Source organism: Nycticebus coucang, chromosome 11 (genome assembly GCF_027406575.1).
Source record: "Nycticebus coucang isolate mNycCou1 chromosome 11, mNycCou1.pri, whole genome shotgun sequence".
In the NCBI taxonomy this organism is placed as follows: Eukaryota; Metazoa; Chordata; class Mammalia; order Primates; family Lorisidae; genus Nycticebus; species Nycticebus coucang.
This window is the reverse complement of record NC_069790.1, coordinates 75406594-75425476: the sequence shown is the minus strand read 5'-3', so window position 1 is coordinate 75425476 and position 18883 is coordinate 75406594. Positions and strand designations below refer to the sequence as shown.

Here is an 18883-nt window from a genome sequence, read left to right as displayed (position 1 = left end):
TTACGAGACATCCCTGCCTCATAAAAAAAGACTGAAAAAAATAAATACTTTGGTTTGAACTTCTTTCAAAAATCATTTAATTATTTATCTTTAAAACTTTTCACAACATTCTAAGATTCTCTGATGGCACACCACTGCCATGGCAGACTGTTTGAAAATCGTTGCCTAATTGTCTATAGGACTATAGTAAGAGCACAAGCTCTGGAGTCAGACTGCATAGATTTGAATACTGTCTCCATCCTTTGCTAGTTGTCCTTAACCTCTCTGTACTCAAGTTCTTCATCTAAAATTGGAATAGTAATAGTGGCTATGTCATAGACTTACTGCAAGAAATAAAAGAGTTTAATGTGTAAAAGGCCTAGAATAGGATCTGGCACACAGCACTCAGCAAAAGCTAGCTATTTTTTTCTTTATATATCCTAATTTCTATTTAACAAGACCCAGTTAAAATCCCATGTCCTCTTTGAAAACTTGTTAGACTTTCACTTGCTCTTACGGCTTTTCATTCTATAATTTTTGAATATGTAAAACACCATGTAAGTATTTGTATTATGATACTGTCTTTTTAGTTCTCTATTTCCTTAGTTTGAATTTGGTTTCCCAACTCAACAGTAAGTACTTTAAAAACAAAGGCTATCTCAGTCTGGACTGTGGCTATGATCAAAAGTAGTACACTACACACATGTACTTAATATTGACTAAAATTGTTCTTCCACAGGAAAACCATAACTGTGACTGGAATGATTTTAAAGTTTACTCATTACCTGTAGTGCCATGTCTTTCAGAATTGTTCATTACTAAGTAAATGCTCCTCATTAAAAACAAAATGTTATACTTCATGAAGCTTTGACTTAATATTCTAATTCTTATTAATGATTCTCTCTTCTTTTTAAGATGGGACATCTTGGGAGCTGTCATTGGTACAGAATGTGGAACGATAGAATCAGGTTTATCAATGGTCTTCCTCAAAGATGGAGAGAGGAAATTGTGCACTCCGTACATGGACACCACCGGTTATGGGAACTTGAGGTTTTACTTTGTTATGGGTAGGTACATTTTAAACAAGCTTTGTTGACCCTGGAGCAGATCCCAGGCCAACACCTATTCCTGAGGAAGTAAGACTGTTGTTTATTATGTAAAATGAAAAGTAATGAAATGTGAGCTATGCAGACAGAGCAGAAAACCCATGGTGCTCATCTCTGCTTCAGACCAGCCCTGCTGGAACCATCCTGTGGAGAGTCAGTCCTGGAGGGCCGTGGCAAGGCCTGAATACCTCCCTCCACACTCTCCCTCCATGGTTATGGTTAAAAGGAGAAAGGAGGGAAGCTAAAAAACAAAGCAACTTCTCTGTCCAAGGTCTCTCCCCTCAAAAAGCAGATCATTCAGATGAGTCATTTGGTTTCCCTGGTAGCTCATCATTGCACAACTGTTGTTGTGGGAAGCTGAGAAACATTAATACTTTGATAGTACTTTCTATTTGCTAATGTTTGCAAACATGTTAAGAAAAAAGTATTCATAGGACATATTTCTCTTCAAAATATTATAGAGAAAATACATTAGGTTGGAAAAGTACCCAAAGAGGAATTATGGGATTGAAATTTACCCTTGTAGTCAGGAGCCACCATTGCACGTTCCTTCACTGATGTCATTCCAGAGGTGTGAGTAGGTGTCACATGGCGTCTTTTTTGAGTTACTGGAAGAGCACAGGCAACATCTGGAAGTGAAGCAGGAAATAAACATGGGATACCTTTGAACTTCCTAGCAGAGATGTCAGTTCATCAGAACAGACAGATCTCACTCTCACCCCTAGCTGTTTATTTCTCTCACGTTCCTCTCTTCACCTTTCTGACAACCATACAGCTCAGGATTGCAAGATAAACCTGATGGTATAGTGCTCTCCAGCATATTACCTATGTGAGGCTAACTCATTTTCCACAATGATATGTTTGATAACATAGAATTGTGGATATAAAATAAAACAATCTCACATTTAAGGGTATCCTCACCTCCACTCTGAAGCAGTTTGCATATTTAAAGGCCCAGAGCTCATTTCCTGTAAATAAGTAGAATTCAAACTGGCTCTCATGTTAATAAAAAATGATTCCTGGAAAACCTTAAGTCAAAGAAAAGTTGCCACACTTATAACTTTGACTTTAAATATGCAAAAGCAAATTATGTAAACAAAATGTGTACCCCTGTAATATTCTGAAATTTAAAAAATTATTTAGCAGTAGTCTAATTTCTCCCCTTCTTACCATTTTTGATACAATGTTTTTGAACTTTTTACTTTTTCCTAGTAAATCAATCATGTTCAGTACATTTATATGTGATTGGGTCATCATTACATAAGCTTCTTTATGTAATTGTGTTTATATAAAAGATTAAGTCACCTTTAATTCTTTCTAGAACAAAGATTATTAATGAATTAAAATAGAATTGACTATAATGGAAAAATTAATTTGAATTAGCACAAAGAAGCACATTAGCTAAATCAACCATCTTTTATTCAACTTTAAAATGTAAGGAATGCCTATTGAATGTAAAGCCCTGAGCTAGGATTTATAGAGAATACAACTGGGGAGAATAATGGCACCGAAATCACAGAGCTGCTGCTCATATGAGTTAATACATGCAAAGCACTTATCACAGTGCTGAATAAAAACCTGTATTTAGACTCAATATATCTCTGTTGTTGTGGCTATAAAAACTACTTAAAGTCCCTTCCCACAAGCAGCATCTAACTACAAGGGAGAATGCAGTATGTTGTGATGGAAGGAAAATGCTATGAAAGTGTGGAAGAGGCTGTGAGTAATTGCAGTGGAGGGATTAGAGGAAAGCTTCATGAAGGAGATGGCATTTGAACCTGGCCCAGAAGGTTGGGCAGGATTTATACTTAAGTGAAGAAGAGAATTCCAAACTAAGCTATTTTGAAAAAAAAGCACAAGAATAAAGGTGTGTGCTATGTTTGTAGCTGGGTGATTTGTCCAGTACAGATAGGTGAATGGAAGCAGGTGAGATGAAATTAGAAAAGCCAGGTAGGAGACAGAGTGGTGACTTTCTTTAATTCTCCATTAAGGAGTTTGGATTTTCTTGCTGTAAGTGGTGTGGAGCCATCAGAGAATTCCTGTTAGTTCATTCTGTAATACATTATCACCTATGTTATAGAAAAGTAATCTAACAGGAATGTAAAGGAAAAACTGAAACAATCAAAAATTAGAGGATAGAGACTACTTAGGATAGGGTTGCTAGATTTAGCCAAAACAAAAAAGACAAAATGAGAAAATACAAGAAGAAAAAAAAATACAGCCTAGTAAAATTTGAACTTCAGATAAATAACAAATATTTTCTTGTGTAAATATTCTTTATTTGGAGGAAGAGAGTATAAATATTCTTTATGCAACGTATTTTATCTGGCAATACTAAATTTGGAGTCTGTTGCACCAGTGCAGGCAACAGAAGTCTCAGGGTATATTGGTAATATAAAAAGAGGACAGAGAGGGGACAAATGAAGAGAGAACCCCAACCAAAGTTGGCACCCAGTTGGCTGTGGGGGTTATGAGGACAAGATTTCTCTCCTGGGGGTGGAGACAAGATGGCTGACTGAAGCCAGCTTTCCACAGAGGCTCCCGTCCAGAAGGAGAGTTAAAGGACAGAAATTTAGCAAGTAACCTGGTGGATTAGAGCTGCACCAAGAGAGAAGGTTGAAGAATGCACATCAACCCTGCTGAGGCGAGCTGCGACCCCAAGGATACAAATTAAAGGTACAAAATCCATCACCAAGCGGATGGGAGTCCCCTCCCGCATGAGAACGGCTCGGAGTGCCCCACAGACAAATGAGCAGAGTTCAAAGGTCCTCCCACTACACTCCACAGGAGAAACCCTCTAAAAACTGGACCTACCTCCCCTTCTACGGTGCCACGGCGTTCTCCTGCCTGGCATAAAACTGTATTAAAATGTATATATTCTAAAAAAAAAAAAAAAAATGTATATATTCTCTACCTGCAATTCTGAGTTCGCATCACTCCCATCACTCCCTTCCACTCTCACTCTGAGGTCTGGAGGCCTGTCCCCAGGAGTCTGGAGGCCTGTCCCCAGGAGTCCAGATTCATGGGTGATTTCTCGAGGGGTGTGGACAGGGCCTAGACTGCAGCTGGTCAGTGCTGATTCTGTGGCATGAGAGTGAGAAGAGAACAGTCAGCTGAGAGGGAACTACACCAGAGAGGGAACCACACCAGAGCAGCGGTGCCCTGAGGTGCAGAGCAGCAGCTGTTTTTTGGCAACAATAGGGCTCACTCCTGGATATTCCAAAGCCACACCCCCTATCTCCCTGGGCAACCAGAGGAGGCCGGGCATCTTCTCAGGTGGCAACCACTGCGGAACAGATCTGGGACGGAAACGCAGGCCCCATGAGTAAAGGGTTTGCCTGAGGCAGTACCAGCCTGGGTGGAGCACAGGGACTAGAAAACACACGTGCAGAGCCAGGAAATTCCCAGGGCGGGGCTGACCCAGAGGACTGCTTTACTGAGCCTAAGATGCACCTGGCCCTGGGGGATCGTGAGCCTATAGACAAAGGAAGGCAGGAGGCTAGAACTGACAGCTAACCAAATACAACCCTGCAGGAGCAAAGACAGGACCTGAGGCACAGGCTCTGGATACTCAAAACAGCTTCTCTTCTCCAGGGTAATTTAGCAGGGACAAAAACAAATTCCCGCAAAGTAGTTCGGTTCTGTTCTGTCAGTAACATCACTCAGGGGTGGGGCTGGAACTGAGCAAACACCCCTCAGCATCCATCAAGTGCCCGAGGTTGTCAGGCCTTACCTCCCCCTGCTGGATAGAGGCAGAGTGCAGCGGCCTGGCTGAACAGATATAGATTTCCTTGTGACTCAGGCAGGTTCAAAACCATGGAATTTCTGTTCACTAGAGGCAACTGAGTCACAGCCCTGCAGGGCTATCAGTGACTGGGTGTGACAGAGGTGCAAGATGGGGAAGGAGGCATCAACCTTCCCAGACTAATCTATTTGTTAGGTGAGTCCTCCTACTTCATGGAACACCGGAGCAAGTCATATCTAAGTTGTCACCAGAACCCTGCAATCCAGTTGCCAGAGACCTTTTAAACTGTCACATCTGAGACAGGTGCTGACTAAGACAATTGATTTGGACCTTTTGAACTGAGCCAATCGCCTGAGGACTATTCAAGTGGTTCCCTGGGTGTGTGGTTGTAGGAAGGTTTGATTTTCCTTTTCCAATTGATGCCTGAGGGGGTGGAGTGATTTAATTACTGGTATTTTTCCACATCTGAGACTTCAACCCAGAGTAACTGTTTCACTAGGGTCGGACAGAGACCAGCTGAAAACAAGACAGAACCACTTAGCCCCACCACACCAAGCTGGTCCCCAGTTTCTCAGGGCATAGCACTGTACAGGTCTTCGACAAAGCTCCAGGGGAAAAATCAAACGGTGTAAAATAATCATGGGGCAGAATCAATGGAAAAACTCTGGTAACAAGAATAAGCGGAATAGATCACCCCCCCCAAGGAAAGATATGGCAGATGTAACTGAAGATCCTATTCATAAACAGCTGGCCAAGATGTCAGGAATCGAATTCAGAATTTGGATTGCAAACAAGATTAATAGAATGGACAAAAATTTGGAATTAGAAATTCGAGGAGCAATTCAAAAGTTGGAATTAGAACTTCGAGAAGAAATTCAAAAGATGTCCAATGAATTTAAAGACAAAACCACCAAAGATTTTGACACACTAAAGCAAGAATTTGCAGCCCTCAAAAATCTGAAAAATACAGTAGAATCCCTCAGTAAGAGGGGAGCAAGCAGAAGAAAGAATTTCTGACATTGAAGACAAAGCTTTAGAACACTCCCAAACTCTCAAAGAAAAAGAGAAATGGAGAACAAAAATGGATCATTCTCTCAGAGAGCTCTGGGATAATTTGAAGAAGGCTACCATCCACCTCATTGGAATCCCTGAAAGCAATGAAGGGCCCTCGCAAGGCACAGAGGCCATTCTCCATGACATTATGAAAGACAATTTTCCAGACATGCCAAGAGATTATGAAATTCAGATAGCAGACAGTTTCAGAACCCCAGCACGACTCAATCCGAATAAGACACCCCCCCAGGCATATCGTAATTAACTTCACTAAAGTTAATATGAAGGAGAAAATTCTGAAAGCAGCCAGACATAAGATACCCATTACCTACAAAGGGAAGAATATTAGAATGACTGTAGACCTCTCTGCTGAAACTTTTCAAGCCAGAAGAGGGTGGTCATTGACTTTTAATCTCCTAAAGCAAAATAACTTTCAACCCTGGATCCTGTATCCAGCTAAACTGAGTTTCATTTATGATGGAGAAATTAAATACTTTAATGACATTCATATGTTGAAGAAATTTTCCATAACCAAACCAGCTCTTCAGGATATTCTCAGACCTATCCTCCATAATGACCAGCCCAATCCTCTACCACAAAAATAAACTCACTCACAAACTTTTGATCAAACTCCAATTTCCACAGTGGTGAAAGGATTAAAAATGTCCACTGGACTTTTGAAAAACTCGACACCCAAAATTTTACCAGACTTATCAATATTCTCCATTAATGTGAATGGCTTAAACTGTCCTCTAAAGAAGCATAGGTTAGCTGACTGGATACAAAAACTCAGGCCAGATATTTGCTGCATACAAGAGTCACATCTTACCTTAAAAGACAAATATAGACTCAGGGTGAAAGGTTGATCGTCCATATTTCAGGCAAATGATAATCAAAAAAAAACAGGTGTTGGATTCTATTTGCAGACACAATAGGCTTTAAACCAACAAAAGTAACGAAGGATAAGAATGGTCGCTTCATATTTGTTAAGGGTAATACTCAATATAATGGGATTTCAATTATTAATACTTATGCAACCAACCAGAATGCACCTCAATTTATCAGAGAAACTCTAACAGCCATGAGCAACTTGATTTCCTCCAGCACCATAATAGTCAGAGATTTCAACACTCCTTTGGCAGTGTTGGATAGATCTCCAATAAGAAGCTGAGCAAGAAATTTTAGATTTAAACCTAATCATCCAACATTTGGATTTAGCAGACATCTACCGAACATTTCATCCCAACAAAAGTGAATACACATACTTCTCATCAGCCCACGGAACATACTCCAAAATTGATCACATCTTAGGTCACAAGTCTAACCTCAGTAAATTTAAAGGAATAGAAATTATTCCTTGCATCTTCTCGGACCACCATGGAACAAAAGTTGAACTCAGTAGCAATAGGAATCTACATACTCATACAAACATGGAAGTATGAGGTGAATGATAGCTGGGTCAGAGATGAGACTAAGAAGGAAATTGCCAAATCTTTGGAACAAAATAACAATGAAGACACGAATTATCAGAACTTCTGGGATACCGCAAAGGCAGTCCAAAGAGGGAAATTTATAGCACTGCAAGCCTTCCTCAAGAGAACGGAAAGAGAGGAAGTTAACAACTTAATGGGACATCTCACCCAATTGGAAAAGGAAGAACATTCCAACCCCAAACAGTAGAAAAAAAATTACCAAAATTAGAGCAGAATTCAATGAAATTGAAAACAAAAAAATTATACATCAGATCAATAAATCAAAAAGTTGGTTTTTTGAAAAGGTCAATAAAATAGATAATCTTTTGGCTAACCTAACCAGGAAATAAAGAGTAAAATCTCTAATCTCATCAGTCAGAAACGACAAAGACAAAATAACAACAGACTCCTCAGAAATTCAAAAAATCCTTAATGAATATTATGAGAAACTTTATTCTCAGAAATATGAAAATCTGAAGGAAATTGACCAATACTTGGAAGCACATCACCTTCCAAGAAGTAGCCAGAATCAAGTGGAAATGTTGAACAGGCCCATATCAAGTTCTGAAATAGCATCAACCATACAAAATCTCCCTAAAAAGAAAAGTCCGGGACCAGATGGCTTCACGTCAGAATTCTGCCAAACCTTTAAAGAGGAACTAGTACCTATATTACTCAACCTGTTCCAAAATGTAGAAAAAGAAGGAAGACTACCCAACACGTTCTATGAAGCAAACATCACCCTGATCCCCAAACCAGGAAAAGACCCAACAAGAAAAGAAAATTATAGACCAATATCACTAATGAATATAGATGCAAAAATATTCAACAAGATCCTAACAAACAGAATCCAGCAACACATCAAACAAGTTATACATCATGACCAAGTCGGTTTTATCCCAGGGTCTCAAGGCTGGTTCAATATATGTAAATCTATAAGTATAATTCAGCACATAAATTAAAAAACAAAGACCATATGATTCTCTCAATTGATGCAGAAAAAGCTTTTGATAATATCCAGCATCACTTCATGATCAGAACACTTAGAAAATTGATATAGAAGGGACATTTCTCAAACTGATAGAGGCCAATATCATTTTGAATGGAGTTATATTGAAATCATTTCCACTCAGATCAGAAACCAGACAAGGCTGCCCATTGTCTCCACTGCTCTTTAACATTGTAATGGAGTTTTAGCCATCACAATTAGGGAAGAAAAGGCGATCAAGGGTATCCATATAAGGTCAGAAGAGATCAAACTTTTGCTCCTCGCAGATGATATGATTGTATATCTGGAAAACACCAGGGATTCTGCTACAAAACTCTTAGAAGTGATCAAGGAATACAGCAGTGTCTCAGGTTACAAAATCCAACATACGTAAATCGGTAGCTTTTATATATACCAACAATATTCAAGCTTAAAAAACAGTTAAGAACTCTATTCACAGTAGTGCCAAAGAAGATGAAATATTTAGGAGTTTATCTAACAAAGGACGTGATAGATCTCTATAAAGAGAACTATGAAACTCTAAGAAAAGAAATAGCTGAAAATGTTAACAAATGGAAAAACATACCATGCTCATGGCTGGGGAGAATCAACATTGTTAAAATGTCCATACTACCCAAAGCAATATACAATTTTAATGCAATCTCTATTAAAACTCCACTGTCATACTTTAAAGATCTTAAAAAAATAATACTTCTTTTTATATGGGATCAGAAAAAACCTCAAATAGCTAAGACATTACTCAGAAATAAAAACAAAGCTGGAGGAATCCCGCTACTGGACCTCAGACTATACTGTAAATCAATAGTGATCAAAATGGCATGGTACTGGCACAAAAACAGAGAGGTATATGTCTGGAACAGAATAGAGAACCAAGAGATGAACCCAGCTACTTACCGTTATTTGATCTTTGACAAGCCAATTAAAAACATCCAGTGGGGAAAAGTTCCCTATTTAACAAATGATGCTGGGTGAACTGGCTGGCGACCTGTAGAAGACTGAAACTGGACCCACACCTTTCACCATTAACTAAGATAGACTTCGACTGGATTAAAGATTTAAACTTACACATGAAACTATAAAAATACTAGAAGAGAGTGTAGGGAAAACTCTTGAAGAAATGGGTCTGGCCGAGTGTTTTATGAGGAGGACCCCCTGGGCAATTGAAGCAGCTTGAAAAATACACTATTGGCACCTGATTAAACCAAAAAGCTTCTGCACAGCCAAGAACACAGTAAGTAAAGCAAGCAAACAGCCCTCAGAATGAGAGAAGATATTTGCAGGTTATGTCTCCGACAAAGGTTTAATAACCAGAATCCACAGAGAACTCAAACGTATAAGCAAGAAAAGAGCAAGTGATCCTATCGCAGGCTGGGTAAGGGACATGAAGAGAAAGTTCTCTGAAGAAGACAAGCGCACGGCCTACAGACATATGAAAAAATTCTCATCATCTTTAATCATCAGAGAAATGCAAATCAAAACTACTTTGAGATATCATCTAACTCCAGTAAGATTGGCCCATATCACAAAATCCCAAGACCAGAGATGTTGGCATGGTTGTGGAGAAAAGGAAACACTTCTACACTGCTGGTGGGAATGCAAATTAATACATTCCTTTTGGAAAGATGTTTGGAGAACACTAAGAGATCTAAAAATAGATCTGCCATTCAATCCTATAATTCCTCTACTAGGTATATACCCAGAAGACCAAAAATCACATTATAACAAAGATATTTGTACCAGAATGTTTATTGCAGCCCAATTCACAATTGCTAAGTCATGGAAAAAGCCCAAGTACCCATCGATCCATGAATGGATCAATAAATTGTGGTATATGTACACCATGGAATATTATGCAGCCTTTAAGAAAGATGGAGACTTTACCTCATTCGTGTTTACATGGATGGAGCTGGAACATATTCTTCTTAGTAAGGTATCTCAAGTATGGAAGAAAAAGTATCCAATGTACTCAGCCCTACTATGAAACTAATGTATGGCTTTCATATGAAAGCTATAACCCAGTTATAACCTAAGAATAGGGGGAAGGGGGAGATGGTGGGGAGAGAGGAGTGATGATGAGTAGAGGGAGGGTGATTGGTGGCCTTACACCTGCGGTGCACCTTACAAGGGTACATGTGAATCTTAGTAAATGTAGAATATAAATGTCTTAACCCAATAACTAAGAAAATGCCAGGAAGGTTATGTTAACCAGTGTGATGAAAATGTGTCACACGGTCTATAAACCAGTGTATGGTGCCCCATGATCGCATTAACGTACACAACTATGAGTTAGTAATAAAAAAAGTAGATTTGTTCCCTGGGTGGCTGAAGGAATAGTGCCGTTTTCTAAAATAGGAAATATATTTTTTTAAAAGAGCAAGTGTGGAGTTGAGATTTTAATACTGGGTATGTTAAGATAGGTTTCTATAATGCCGTATGAAGGCTGAAATTCTCTTCAAGGTTTGAGTCAGATTTGAAAATCATCTGCATACGGGGGGTAACTGGAGCCTTGAAAATGCTGTGGTCTGTTGAACGGATGGTAGCATCAGACATGAGAAATTCTTAGAGAGAAATTCTCATCTAAGTGTAGGTGGAGGGAAACAAGTAGACAGAGAACACTGAGAAAGGGCACAAAGAGCCGTGTAAGGCAGGTGTCATAGAGGGAGGAGAAAGGAAGAGCTCAGGGTGAGAAGACAGGGAGGTGATTAGCAACATTGGGAATGTGAGGGGAGAGAGGCCAGCAGAGACTGTGGAGAGAGGATTCCCAAAGGTGTGACAGGAGGAAGCCAAAGTACTTGGAGTTAAGAATAGTAACAATCATATCTCTGCAAGAAGACTGCTCCTTCAGGAATTTTATAGTAGAGAGGAGCAAAGAAATGGAGTCTGTATCTTGAGGGAACAACAGTAGCCAGAGGTGTTTTTAGGATATGGTAGGTTAGGGTAGAGTAGGGATAGGATAGAATAGGGTAGGGTAGGGTAGCATAGGATAGGATAAGATAGCACACATAGAACAGGGTGGGATGAATAGGATAAGAGGGGATACCTAGGTTAGCATGACTGGGATAGAGTACGTAGGATGGGGTGGGGAGAATAGGAAGGGTAAGACAGGACTGGACCAGCTGGAGACCAGCCCCAGACTACACTGTGACTTCTTTCCCATGACTGGCAGGATGAAAGGGTGAGGGAAAATAAAGAGTGAAGACACAATGAGAAAGTTTTTAAAGAAGCTGGCTGGGCGACTGTCCACCTTCAAGCGTGAGGACCGGCAGAAACCCCCTAGCTCTGGGCGAGCTCCATTTTTATTACACACATCACTGTTTTAATCATCATCTAATGGGGGAAGGCTAAATTCTTATGTCATGGTTCTTGCTGGGCTCACATTTTCTAACCAAACTATTTGTTTAACTAAGTACCTTAATTAGACTGCTTTACCTCTTACTATTATTACTCTAATTTATTTATGATCTTAACACAAACAGAGCATGGGACAGAAAACACAGTCCAGGAGCAGGACGTCAAAGCAGACCCCAGTCAGACCATGCACACAAATCTCAGGAGTGGCAGTTAGGCCCCTGGGAAGCCTTGTGTGCAGATGAGCTGGCCAATGCTGAGATGACAGAAGAAAGGAGGTGTTTTCCTCCTATGTTCCTGAGAGACTCCTCCTCTCTTATTCAGGTTTAGGTACCTGCCCTGTCTCCAGCGAGTTCAGCATTCCCTTGCCAACTCCCCCAATGCACTAACTCTCCCTTAGAGGGCCCACGGCAACCCTTGTCTCTCAGTGCTCAGTGACCTCTGAGCTGAATCTCACTGGGGGACAGGTGAAGTTCCAGCAAAACAGTTTGCTTGAAAATACCAGTCTTCAGGCTGTCTCTTTGCAACAGATTGTGGGTTTCTCTGATCCCCTTCTCTCCTGTCTCTGTTCCCTTTTGCCCATCATCTGCAGTCATTTTCTTAATTCAATTTCTAATCTACTTATAATAAACAACTGAAAATTTATTTTAAGGTTATTAAATCATTATTTCTAGCAATGCAAGCACATCAAGATATGAATCTTCCCTTAAGTACCCACATGTCCACCTGCAGGACCTATGGAAAAGACCTTAAAATGTTGTTAGTTGGTGGGGAAGAAAGTAACCTGAAAAGAGATTTAAGTTTACAGTTTACAAATAGCCCCTCACTAAATATGGAACTTTAGAAAAATTAGACTGATTGTAAACTAGACTAGATCACATTTGCTCCCTCTCAGTCTGTCTCTGATACGTTCTGTCCTTGGTTCATATCAATATGCTGTGACTACATTTCTGGACAACTTGCTCAACTTTGAGGAGGGCCAGCGTCCAGCACTGTTCTCACAGCCAGAATGCAGAGACTAATTCAGAAATAACCTGACATCATTCGCTTGTGTGCTTCTTTATTATTCCTCCAACAAATATTTATTGGGCATCTGCTATGTGCCCATGTCTTTTAGCTCACACTGTGCCTTTTTTCCTCTGAATTTTAACTGCATTTATGGCAGCACAACCATTTATTGCTAATCACCATTCTTTCATATAGATATTAGTCTTGTTTTCCTCACCCAATTACAAACTTTTTGAGGTTGGAGCTTATTTTTCCTTCTAGCCCAATGCCCTGAAATAATAAATCTTCAACAAAACCATTTTCCTGATCCTTAAAAGCTACTTAAAACTTGTTTAAAGTATTTTAGAATTGGCCATGGCCTAATTTTACTAAAATCTTTCTGTACCTTCACTGCTGTTCAGGATGCCTGTGAATCATGATTTTCCACAAGGCATCAAAGGCTGTAAAGCTGAAGAAGGATCTATATCTTCCTGTAGGAGCTGCTGTCACTGAAACTTCACAGAACTGATAAATTGCCCCCAGAGGGACCTTTCCTATAAAGTCTGTCATCATTTTAAAGTCTAGGCTCCTTGAGGACTTTCTTCTTCTGCCCTTTTGGGCTGGGTGATGTTCCCACATGCGTTTCCATTGTCTGGGAAGGGCAGACACAGTTCATGAGCTGTTCTCAAGGGAGCATGAGAGGAGCTACCGGGAACAAATTAATGAAATTAGAGGGAACTGACAGTTCAATTCCTGTGTCATTAGATGTGGTGCACTAAAACGCCCTGCCTATGATTCTTTCACCGTTTTTGTTCTTTTTTGGTAAGTCTGTAATATGTGCTCAATGTGTAATGAAAACGTCGCATTTTCAAAAAGAGAATTTAATTTTCACATGGATCTTTCCCCTACAGACCATCATTGAGAATGTATTTATCAGTACCCTGAAGTATGTCATATGATCCTAAAAAGTATAAATCACATTTTTTCTTTGCAGGTCATTGCCCCTAAATAATAAACATCTATGAGGATAAAATGTTCATTATCACCATATCTGGCTTCTCTATTTCCAGTTCAAATCACTTAAGCCAGGAAATATTTGTTACATTCCAAGTTACATATGTCTAGCATATGTAACATCCCAGATTGTTACATTTGGGAAGATGAAATGGAAATGCCATATAAATGAGACAGCCAGCCAGGCAGGATTGGGCTCATAGATGACCTTACTGGGGTCACTATAGTCAGCCGTGCAGGTGTCAGGTTTATAGATTGAGAAAAATAGTTTTCTTAATGACCCCATATCTGGGATCCTGGGAACTGGCTCATGCTCTCAGCTCAGAGGAGGCTTATGGACAAAGCAAAATTCTTATCAATAGACTATGAAAATGTTATCACTATGCATGAAAGAATAGTCAGTGTTTATGGATCAGAACGAATATACCTATCACCCAGTAATTTTAATTACTGCCACTGTAGAGGCTCAGCAACAGCAATAGCCTGTAGATAAACATTAACACGTCTGATGGTTGATTTAAGAAGTAAAGGAATTTTTTTAGGAAGATACTAATCAAAGGCAAAATTTTAAATTATAAATTTTGGGACTTTGGGATGTAATACTTACCATGCAATACATGTACATGCCTACATTCCTGCTGTGAGGGTTGGTGCTTCCCCACTGCTGAACACATCTTACACTGAATCCCCAAGAGTGGCCTTGCTCACTAAGAACCCTGCTATTCCTGTCTAGGCTGGGAGCATTCTATGGAAGTCTTGCTCTTTGACATCCTTCTTTGTCTAATATTCCTTATATTATCACAAACTGTCTTACCCTGATTAGGTTCTACCCTGCTTACTTAACATCTAATATCACTCACTCATCTCTCCCCAAGATCAGACCCAAATCCTTAGTCTGTATTTGAGCCAGACATTTACAAACAAGTGACATTTTCTTGATTTATTTAATTTCAGGTGGTAAGTCTCAGCCATTATTTGCTGATTTTACTAGATTAACTCCCAGAGGCTAACCTTATTCTAAAGATTTGGGATTGTTTTACCGTCACCACAGATTATTAGCAAAAGTACTTCCCAGAGATAAAAATTAGCATTGATGGTGGTTGATTTAAAAACTGAAGGAATTTTTGAGAAAAAATGATAATAAGTTAATGTTATAAATCTTGAAACTTAGGGATAGGTTATTTGCCATGCTATCCAGGCACATACCCACACACCTGCTGTGATAGTTGGTGCTGTTATTAAGGATAGTGGTAAATAGGGAGAAGCTTCAAGTTAGACATGTTATCCTTTGAACTCTACGTTACACAATTGGTAAAAACCAGCAATAGCCAAAAATATTGATACAATGCAGTCGCGGTAAGAATTGAATGTCAAAGGTTAAAAAAAATAACATCTACTCCAGGCTCTTCCACCAGTTAGTTAAGTGACATTTGGCTTCAGGTGCCTGCTCTTTTATTCAGTTTCATCATCAGAATGATCTTAATTACCTTTCAGTTCTAATGATATATTGTTTCACAAGAGTAAAGTAGAATGATAGGGAATAAACTATCCTATGTACCTTCCAAAAATCAAATGAGGTACCAAATGTAAAAATGAAAAATGAACTGCATTTCAAATATAAATGCATGTGCTAAAACATTAAAGATATCTAACAGTTTGAATAATACCTCAGAAATCCTGGATGCAGAGGGTCTCTACACTTGTTTCAAAATGGTAATCAATAGGTTCTGAACTATGGTCATAGAAACATTAAATATAAGGAAGTAATGGTTTTTTAAAAAGTACAATACATCTTTCTGATGTGGTTAAAACCCAGATGTGCAGCTGCTGCTCAGAGCAGATTGTTATTTGAGTGATTTCATTAAGCAAACAGTTACTTTGGCCTTCACAAATATCAAGTCTTTGGTCTTTTTAGCGTGGCCTATCAGAACTATGTACATTATTTCTCTGGGTCTAACTATGTACATTATTTCCCTGGGTCTGACTCGCTTGGTTTAGGCTTATTCTTAAGTGGCATCTAGTTACTGTAATTTTTTTTATTCTAAATTTAAATCAAATTTAACAGTGCAATTAATGTTTGTGGATGCAACTTGGCATCTAACTTGCATCCACAAACATCATTTGTGGTGTTGTCTAAAATCAGTTGTCTAACTTAAAATTTTTGTATTGTGTAGGAGGAATTTGTGACCCTGGAGATTCTCATGAAAATGATGTCATTCTATACGCAAAGATTGAAGGAAGGAAAGACCACATGGCACTGGACACCCTTTCCTATTCCTCATACAAGGTACACATGCCAAATAGCCCACCTCAGACCTCCCTCGATAAGCCAGAGTTAAAACCACAAAGACCATGCCAGATGCAGGGGAGAAATCTCTGTTCTGGTAGCCTAGGAAGTCACCAGGTTTCTTAAAAAGAGACATTATAACATTTTTTTTTTCTGATACAAATGAAAAATGAAGTTTTATCAGGAAGAATGAATTAGACAATAAGGCAGATCCTAGTACTCTGAGGGTTATTCTTGTCCCCAGAATGATCCTAAAAATAGCTCTAATTATGCAGCCTCACAGACTTGCTGTTAGGCATAATGAATGTTGAGCCAGGCATTGAGCTTTCCTAGGTACAGGACATTGTAAAAGTACAGATTATTATTACCTTTGCTTTTTTGTTTGCTAAAGAGAGCTACTGCAGATGACCTTTTCCCTTTGCCCTTTGGAACTCAGACAGGTATTGCCTCTGATTCAAAATCACGTGAGATGCTGTCATAGGCATAGAATTGGTTTTTATAATGGTGGATTTATTTGTGCCACAGCTACACCCAAACACTCATTATTAGTTAGCCTTCTCTGCACACCAATGGCACCCCTAGCTATGTTTAAGAGTTAAACACAGCCAACATTTAGCATCTGAGTGATCTCAGGGTTTAAGTTAGGAAGAGGAGGTAAAAATCAAGATTAGAATGGAAAACAAGCAGAATAAGTATCCAGTGCACTCCACATGCAGGGGTAACCCAGGTTACACCATTGGGGATTTCATAATGGGCCAATTTTCCAGCAGTGGCGAGGTAGGATTATAACCTACTCTGGTCTTCTGCAGGCCTCAGTCACATCAGTTATGTAAATCGTTAACTCATTGGCTCCTCTTGCATTAGGCTTACAGTCCTATTTTCAGAGCACTACTTTGGAAAACTGTTAGTATTACACACATCTACATTAAAAGAGGACTGATGATAAATATGAATGTCAAGTTGCCTTGTCTTTTGCTAAGTCAGATAAAGTGGATATACATGCTTTGAAAATTTTTAAAGACCTCTATGCCAGTTCATGTGCATGCAGAGAGAAGCTGATGAGTCACGCACAGAGGCCTCCCTGTACAGGAAGACTTCCAAGTCACTAAAACAAGTGCTCCTTGAGCATAGTATCTTCGTCCGGAAACAACAAATGGAAACGCTAAGAACACTGCCTGGTGCTTAATAAAGGGCAGTTATATACGTAGTGGTTGCGAGGTAGAATCTAGAAGAATTTACATGGACTACCACAAAAAGGATTATGAGTGATTTTGGTTTCCTCTGTCTGGAAGGTTCCATCTTTGGTTTCTGTGGTCATCAATCCTGAACTTCAGACTCCTGCTACCAAATTTTGTCTCAGGCAAAAGAACCACCAAGGACGTAATAGGAATGTCTGGGCTGTGGACTTTTTCCATGTCTTGCCAGTTCTCCCTTCTACAATGTCTCACATGATACAGTTTTCCATTAATCTGGGATGTGGAACACACCAACCTGGGAACAGGTAGGAAGCCCTATTTTGCGAGCGTGCTGCACTAATTAAAAGAGAGCTCATGGACTCGGCTGTTAAATCACTGGCAGCTTCTCAGTAGAGTACTAGCTGGATTTTAAATAAAATATTCATTAATAAAATACAGTTTTCCCAAAAGTTCTTTGATTAATATGTGGGATATGACTGGATAGATTATAAAGAGAAACAGCTTCATCCTAAGAGCTCAGGCTTAGGTATCAGAGGTGTTTGCATGTGCTGTGAGAAGCCGTGCATTACAACAGATTGCTGAGGCAGGAAAAAAAATAAATAAATAACTGAGAAAAAAGTTGACCTCATGTTGGCTAGTGACCCCCTAATAATAAGCACGGAAATCAATTAGCACTTTAAGGGGTACGAGTTCTCGGTTTCACTGGGTTTCACTTGCCGAAGTGTTGCTCAGATCCTTTCTAAGAATTCTTTCCCTGTCGGTCTCCTATTGGTCTCACATTCACAGGATGAAGTGACAGTGTGAGACATGGTAATTGCCTTTCCAGCTATCAAACTCAGGAGCACAACTCAAGTTACCATTTGTTGTCTTTAAAACATTGTTTTTGTAGCAGCAATTTAACTGATTGCCCTTTGAAAGCCAGCCAGACTACAGTGAGGGATAAAATGATCCTTTAGGAAACAGCATTTTTAAAAAATTTGACATTGGTTCTACAGATGTTTAATGAACTTGGCCAGAGATCCCAACTTCATTTTGCTTGTTATATCCGCCTGTTTTTTTCTTGTGCTTGCTCTGGTGTTATTAGCGTCAGCTTGGAGTTTTCTACCAATCACGGGCGTTCCTGGTCCCTCCTCCACACTGAATGCTTGCCTGAGATTTGTGCTGGACCCCACCTCCCCCACAGCACTATCTACTCCTCTGAAAACTACAGTGGGTGAGTAAATTCTCTCTGAGACACTGAAAGACTTGAATCCCTGCTGCAGAATGACAGTGAATGGCAATCTTGAGGCCAGCATTTTAGGCATAATAAGTACAAAACCTGACTTTTCTTTAAAAGTGATCTTATGAAAAAAAAAAAAACAATGCCTTTGGTAAATCTAATGCAATATTACAACGTGTAAGTGAGATAACTCGGAAACAGAATATCAAACATCGTGTGTTCTCACTTGTAAGTGGAGGCTAAATAATAAGTACGCTTAGAGAATGGAATAGTAGACATTAGAGATTAGGAAGGGTATGAGTGTGGAAGGAGTGGAATAAGAAATTACTTAATGTACTCTAATTGAGCACCCAGACTTCATCACAGCACAGTATGTCCATGCCACATATCGGCATATGTGCCCATAAAAATCTATGTAAGTAATAAATTCATAAGAAAACAAAAAGATGAAGTCTATTTTTTAAAATT

At 39.4% G+C, this 18883-nt stretch overlaps 1 protein-coding gene across 1 annotated transcript in view; it reads left to right on the top strand.

The window, feature by feature from the left end:
- The window catches only part of RELN (reelin), a 533405-nt gene that overhangs the window by 319578 nt on the left and 194944 nt on the right, over nucleotides 1–18883 (top strand). Inside the window, exons 12-15 of the mRNA XM_053609340.1 lie at nucleotides 895–1046; nucleotides 15888–16000; nucleotides 17293–17501; nucleotides 18281–18409. Coding sequence (XP_053465315.1) covers nucleotides 895–1046; nucleotides 15888–16000; nucleotides 17293–17501; nucleotides 18281–18409 — 603 coding nt within the window. The remainder of the gene's footprint in view (nucleotides 1–894; nucleotides 1047–15887; nucleotides 16001–17292; nucleotides 17502–18280; nucleotides 18410–18883) is intronic.